General features: G+C 35.0%; 1 protein-coding gene across 1 annotated transcript; it reads right to left on the reverse strand.

Moving 5' to 3' along the window:
* Positions 1 to 291: 291 nt before the first annotated feature.
* Positions 292 to 6,643, reverse strand: LOC120340095 (uncharacterized). The gene is made up of 6 exons (XM_078116133.1): positions 6,449 to 6,643; positions 5,389 to 5,462; positions 5,290 to 5,305; positions 4,074 to 4,409; positions 3,488 to 3,696; positions 292 to 2,870 (listed from the first exon to the last, which is right to left on the reverse strand). Exons 1-6 carry the CDS (start codon positions 6,495 to 6,497, stop codon positions 2,673 to 2,675), a joined length of 882 nt encoding a protein of 293 aa, XP_077972259.1. The 5' UTR covers positions 6,498 to 6,643; the 3' UTR covers positions 292 to 2,672.
* Positions 6,644 to 7,378: the final 735 nt, after the last annotated feature.

The raw sequence follows: 7,378 nt of genomic DNA on the forward strand, positions 1-7,378 counted from the left end.
ATCGTGAAAGGCATGAGGGGTCACAACCTTATTTCAAAATCTTCTCTTTGCTTATTTTGAAACTTATTTGTTCAGATTTTAATGAATCTATGCGCACTCCTGTTTTTTTTTTTGTACAGGTTAAGCGGCAAGTCGGACCCCCCCGTTTTTGATTTTGTACAGTTCGAGTAGTAGTTATAAAATGTGCATGAATAAGTATTATAGTAATACTACACAGAATACAAAGAACCCCCCCCCCAAAAAAAAAAAAACGGCTAAAATCCTCGCTGGTTGGGGAACGTCAGTGTAGCTTCTTTTTTAGAAATAGCTTTCCTTATTCGAGATGAAATGTGTGTCATCAGCGAAAAATTAACTTTCTTCCTAAAACAAGCGAAAACCTTAAAAGTTACCAAAAAAGCTAGAGTGCTGGCTTTTACCACGGCCTGAGTTTACTTTTTTAAAGCTCCCAGAATACACCGGTAGGTAAGGTTTTGAAATACAATTTTATTGTCGAAAAATATTAATAATTAGAAACACAACTAACAAATAAAATACCTGATAATGGAAATCACAATAATTCACACACAATAGGAATAAAATGTAAATGGAAAGACAATTTTATTCACACAATGAAAAAATAATATTCCTGCACTGATAAAGTTTAAACTATTTTGCACAAATTAAATTTGTTCCGATAGTGGGGGTGATTAGAAAAATGAAAAACTTGCTTATTTCGGAGCAAACAATGCTGTAATTGGGTTCATAAAAAGTTAAAAGATTGAATTGTCATATTTTGACAGCCAAGGGCGTCTACGGATAAATATAAAACTTGCGTATTCCAAACAAGCACAATGCTGTAACCGAGTTCAACTTGAATGTGTTTTATTTTTATTAGAAACAAAATTTCTAATTTCATGAAAATCAAAAATACGCCAAAATGAAAACAAAAGTATCAAATCAGACCCAAAAGTTGAGTTGGATATTCGTGAAAGATATCGCAGCAAAAAAACAAAATTAATGCGGTTATTTTATCTGGGAGAAATATCCATCCAAATATATGGGCTCAACACCTGATATGGAGCCTAAAACATTGATAATGGGGCTCTTAGACTTAATGAAATAAATGTGAAAACAATGCTCGAAATATATCAGTGAAGAACAGTTATCATTTGTACTGCTGTTACTGGAAGTGATCTGGAAACGTTCGGTTCGTTAAAAACGTGAAACAATATATTTCCATCCCAGCCAAAGATGTTTACTTTGTAATTTTTTTAATTTGTTTTATAGTAATTTTGGTTTCGAGTTTTATGAATGAATCTAATTTGCATAAAATGAGTAAAATGACGAACTTTACTAAGTCCAGGGCTGCGGAGTCGGACATGTTCCAACTAGAGCCGGAGTCTAAGATCTGAATTTGTCATGATTGCAGACTTTCAATAGTTATATAATAAGTCTAAACTTACATATTAGTTCCAAAAGTATCAAATTTACTGATAGATAGATAGATGGATAAACAGAGGTTTATTCATCATCCAGTCATAGCCAACAAATCAAACACAAATAACAAAATTTAATAAGTAGAAGAAGGATAATAATCGACTAACAACGGAATTGATAGGAGGTTGGAAGGATCATACGGTCACTAAATCAAAACAACTCTCCTGGCATAGAAAAAGGTTGACAGATTACATTTTATATTATACCAATTATAAAACATTTTATCTTGTTGTAACTAATAATCAAGCAACAAAAGTAGTGTGACACATATTGAAACGAATTTGAAACAGAAGCGGCAAGAAAAAGCGTTTAATTTTATATCACACAAAATAAAAACTTACAAACAGAAAAATTATGAATCAGTACTTATTCAGAAAAGACTGGAAATTTCTTTTAGGTTTTCGTTAATATCGTTCCAAATTCTCACACCCTGGTACTTTATGGAATTTTGGGCCAGCGAGGATGAAAATCGTGGTACAAATAATCCTCCCTTTCGAGATGAGCGAGTACCATATGTATGTGCATTTTTTGTTGTAACAAAATATTGTTGTATTATGCAAGGGGCAGTGCTATTTACCGCTTGATACATGAGCCTTCCCCGAAAGTTTGTTCAAAAACTGCTGTTGTGGATTCACATCGCTGAGCAAAACGAATGTTGTCTTCACTTTTAGCCACATTCATCATGAAGTAAATTACAAAATAGTATATGAATTATTAAAACTATTCTAATAGTAATCTGTAAACCTTAAACAGTGACTGAACTTTCAAAACTTGGAATTAGAAACAGCTTACATTCGCTAAAGTGTTCGTTTGGTCAAAATTTGAGTTTTTCGGAACTTAAGTCTAAATTTTCATCACGGGGAATCGGGAGTCGATTGTGGATTTGCTCAACTTCACTGTCCAGACAAAATAGGACGAATATCTGAAGGATTTTCATACTTGAAATTTTTAAAATGTTTATGAAGTTACTGATTCTAAGCCATTATTTTATGAAGTATCAAACCATTTTACACTTCATAAAATGAAGCAAATCACAAACATTTCAATATACTTCATCATCCACTCGGTTTTATTGAAATTTCTACCCAAGAAAAGTCAGACAAACGGCAAGAAAGATTTGAATGGCCAAAAATTACTTTTAAATTCAAGTAGTTTCACAGTTTTTTGGTTTATCAATCATTCAATGGACAGAGTTACTATTCATTTTCACAGATGGCTCCGTTATATCCCCAGGAAGGAAGATAATTAAAAATCCCTTGACGTTTGTTTTCTGGGTCTCGGTCGACACCAACAACAACAGTTGTCAGCAATGAATAGGGATTCGGATAATCAGGAAACCAAACCTCAGTTGGCAGAGATATAGCTTGACCCGTCGTTGAATACAGCTGACCGTTCTGTCGAGATAAAATATATATTTTCAGAAATGTAGCAATACCAAATGTGAATTCAAGAATAAGTGTGCTCGCCATCTGTAAATTATGACGTCACTGTAAATTATGACGTCACTGATAATACCCAGTCATCTATAAATGGTGACGTCACTGATCATACTCAGTCATCTGTAAATGATGACGTCAGATGACGTCACTGATCTTACTCAGTCATCTGTAAATGATGACGTCACTGATCATGCTTTGCCGTATATAAATGATGACGTCACTGATCATACTTAACCATTTATAAATGATGACGTCACTGATCATACTTAGCCATATATAAATGATGACGTCACTGATCATACTTAGCCAACTGTAAATGATGACGTCACTGATCATACTTAGCCTTTTATAAATAATGACTCACTGATCATACTTAGCCAACTGTAAATGATGACGTCACTGATCATACTTAGCCAACTGTAAATGATGACGTCACTGATCATGCTCAGCCATCTTTAAATGATTTCATCATTTATCATACTAAGTAATTTTGGAAACACCAGTTGTCAGAAACACAATAAAAATATATTTAATTCATGTAAGGCCACATAAGCAACCCAGACTCCGCCCACCTTGTAAGTCATTCCCGTACGAACCCAAATCCATGACCATTCATCAGGAATCATTGATCGTAAATAATCTCGAAGCAGGTTGTAGTGTGTGATGTCATAAATATTAGCCAGTTTGTTTTCGCAAAGAGATTTAGCGACGCTGAATGTGACGTTCTTCGTGTTATAAACGATAGCTCGAAAACATTTTGAATTGTAAACCACGCCACAGTCTAAAAACAAATTGGTAAGTGACTTAGAACTATTTTTTATTCATTTTTATACATGTTATTCGCCTCAACTCAAACGAATTTTCCAATCAGCAATATATTTACAGTTATACTGGGCAAGGGGAATCGCGCGGAACCAAGACTTGTTATCGAGCAGCGACACCCAAGGTTCTAATATCTAATTCACGAGGTTAGGTGCTGCTAAATTTCAAAAAGTTCGGAATCTCTTTTGCTTGACATTTCATGGGAGAGGTGGAGGATATAAAACTAGAAATGTGAGAACAACACACGCCCGTGCTTAACACAGACCGCCTAACTCGTAGTGTCGCTAAACAAACTACTAAGCTTTCCTCTCATTCAGGGTGAACAAAAAATCTAACCTGTGGTCGTAGTCGACTCCTGGAACGATCTAGTGGAAGCAATAGAAGTGATTGATCGAGTTGTGAACACGTTTTCAATCACAGTCGTTGTTGTGACGTCAAGATCTTTCTCTGTGCGGTAGCTAGATGACGTAACGGCTTTCGTGATGTCATCACCTTTAGTAGTGGCAACGAAAGTCGTGCCATCCAGATCATTTGGAGTTGTTGCGTCAAACTTGGCGACTTGGGTTGAATAAACCTCGTTGCCATGGGAAACTTCGGTTGTTATGGTAACCTCATCGATCTGTTTGTCCAGTAACGCGTTTTCCAGCTTTTCAACCAATTTTTCTCTCAACTCTGTGCAAAATAAAAATTACGTGTTTTTCAATTTTTACTTTACTGTTGAGTACAGTATTCCACGAACCATAAGGCACACAGCCAATAAATCGCTTAGATTTGTGTTTTATCCTCACATAAGTCGCTGATCGAAATAGCTCATTCGCTATATATATATACTCATTATTGACAACTTTTAAATTCCGGTTTTTAAAAACTAAATCCCAATCGTGAATATGAGATAAATGTTTTATGAAATCAGAATATCTTAAAAAAAATATCTTAATCAGGGCAACCTACGGCCCGCGGGCCAAATCCGTCTCGTTGGGTAATTCAATCTGGCCCGCTTGATGTTGCCACAACCGAAATAAAACCAAATTTTGATGTTTTAGCGTAAAATAGCTCTAGAATTTTATTGAGATTGCGATTAAATTAGTTTTGGCAAGAGGCTCATTGTTTCCCACTTTTGCTTCTGTAACACTGTAAATATTGTTCATAAAATGTATCTTTCCACGTCACACTTACATGGCCCAACCAGACTAGGTGGGCGAAATATTTGGCCCCTGGTTCAAAAACCCAGCCCATCCCGTTCTAAGTCTAAGACCAATTACACACAGTGAAAAAAAAAAATGTTCGTTCTTTTACCTAAATTTCCTTTTGACATGTCAGAAAATCACCTTAATATAACCCGATTCGTCTTGGAATTATACGATAATTTGATGATTTATAGACTTATACGATAATTTATAAATTGGAAAATTTGTTGTATTTTCTTTCTATGTGCATAATTCTTCAAGATAGATTATCTGAAAGATTTTAAATTCCACAAATCACAAAGTTGCCTATCTCTAAATTTACTTTATTAGTCAGAAATAACGTAGTGGGTTAACCCGTAACTCACCTTTCTCATTTTTTGCCTGAAAAATAAAACAATAAAGTTGAGTCAGCTATAAAAGAGTTAATGATCACCAAAATAAGCTTGGTATACATAATTACTCACCGTGATCGTTTTCTCATAGTGGTATGGCTTCATCATTGCACTGCCTCTGAATTGAACTCTCACAGAAACATCAACTGGAAATGCAAAAATGGAATAATTTCAGCTAATTGTTGAACAAGGATGGAGAAATAAATTTTAGCATTGTACGTTATGTGTAATTACATCAAACAAGGAATTGCCGACGGGCGACGACCCAATACACCAGAAAATTGAATTTATAGAGTCTTCCACGAGCCATGTTATTAAATACTCCGAAGAATTCAAAAATAGTACTCCCACTTTGAGCAATTCAAGAATAAGACTTGAATCATGGCTATTGAATATGAGAATACAATTTTGAGTAAAATTTAATTTTAAAAATAGAACTTTGAATGACTTGAAAATGCGGGTCCAACTCTGGATAACAATGTCTCTGTTCATTAAAGAAGTAAAAAAAAATTTTGTTTCAATCTTTTACCTAAATTTCCTCTTGACATGTAACTTCAGAAAATTACCTTAATACTTTTGAAATTTCGATTTTGTGAAAATGGGCTATGGGGTTCCCTCCAAATCGTTTTTTGTGATATAAAATAGAGTAAACTTTCATTACCACCACAAATATCAACTGAACGCAACCGACGCTCATTCGCATTCCTAGAACATCCTGGCAAAAACTATCAATGATAAAACGAGAATATCGGTCGGAGACCGAAGACTTATCGATCGGAGGTTAGGGGATCCCCCAAAACAGCGCTCTTACTCTTACCATAGTGACACCGTGTGTCCCATCACTAATTAATTAATAACTCGCTAATTATATGACATAATTTATCGAAAATCGATAGGCTTCTGTTCCGAACTATGATGAATGCACATGCAAAATTTGGAGTAGATTCAACTTCGCTTTCATGAGATATCGCGTAACATACGAAAGTGTCTAACAGACAGACAAACAAACAGACAAATACCTATCTACATACTTACCGATCTTAAGATCGATAAGTAACAAACAGACAAATACCTATCAACATACTTACCGATCAAGATCGATAAGTAACAAGATCGATAAGTAACAATTCACCTGTCGTGCCAAATCCAATGCACATTAACAGCAGCTTGAAGGCTTCCATTGCAGATTGGTTTTATACTAGAAGCTCGAAATTACTCTCCTCCCCAGTGGTTGCAAGTAATTCTTTTAGCTATACTATGTCCACTGAAAGATATATCTAAGTAAACATAGCCTAATAACTTTATAATATTGCGACTCTAAATGAAAGCCTAAGTAAAAATAAAATACTACTCTTGTCGCCGCTTCCTACTTCCACACTGTCAAAAAGTTTGTAATTTCAATGTCATTCCCGTGTAATATGCAAGTTTATCAAGGAATCATTTATGGCCAATGAATCTATGTTAGTGTTCATATTATTTTGTCATAGACCGTAATGTGTACTATAGTGTGACATCACAGTTGTTAATTACTTCCGCGTATGAATTGCAACCGACGAACACTCATTAATTTGAACGCTCGATCTAATCATACTGAGCGTTTGGACCAGAATGCCCTTTCATTGCGGATTCCCGTTTCCGTTAGCAGATTCAACTACATGCAGGCGGATTGCTGGACTCCTCTTCGTGTGATCCAATTTCTGGATTAACCATTAATTAGGCAATATAAGCACATGGTTAGAGCATTAGGCAAACGTGGAGCCAAAGAAAATAAATAGACGAATTCCTAATGGTTCCTCATTGTTAATCAATAATTCTAGTTGGCCAGACGATTCAGAAATCCATATTGTCCAGATTGAAATACGTTTTTCTTCCATTTTTTTCATCAATATGAAACCTCATCATAAGTGTGTGTAGGCATGTGAACTCTTCAAAAAACATAGAAATGAATCATACCTTGTCCCATTATAATTTTATATGTATAGCCTTAAGCCAAAGTCACAATGCTTTTATTATTTTGGTATGTACTATATTATAGAGCACCAAATTCCTTATTATTTATTGC

The sequence above is a fragment of the Styela clava genome, chromosome 9 (assembly GCF_964204865.1).
Source record: "Styela clava chromosome 9, kaStyClav1.hap1.2, whole genome shotgun sequence".
In the NCBI taxonomy this organism is placed as follows: domain Eukaryota; kingdom Metazoa; phylum Chordata; class Ascidiacea; order Stolidobranchia; family Styelidae; genus Styela; species Styela clava.

Bases quoted from the DNA above. Each gene is read 5' to 3' on its own strand.
- LOC120340095 (XM_078116133.1), bottom strand. From the start codon at position 6,497: ATGGAAGCCTTCAAGCTGCTGTTAATGTGCATTGGATTTGGCACGACA. The intron at 5,463-6,448 runs GTGAATTGTTAC...TTGCATTTCCAG, and splicing joins CATTGGATTTGGCACGACAG to TTGATGTTTCTGTGAGAGTT. The intron at 2,871-3,487 runs GTGGGCGGAGTC...TTATCTCGACAG, and splicing joins GTACGGGAATGACTTACAAG to AACGGTCAGCTGTATTCAAC.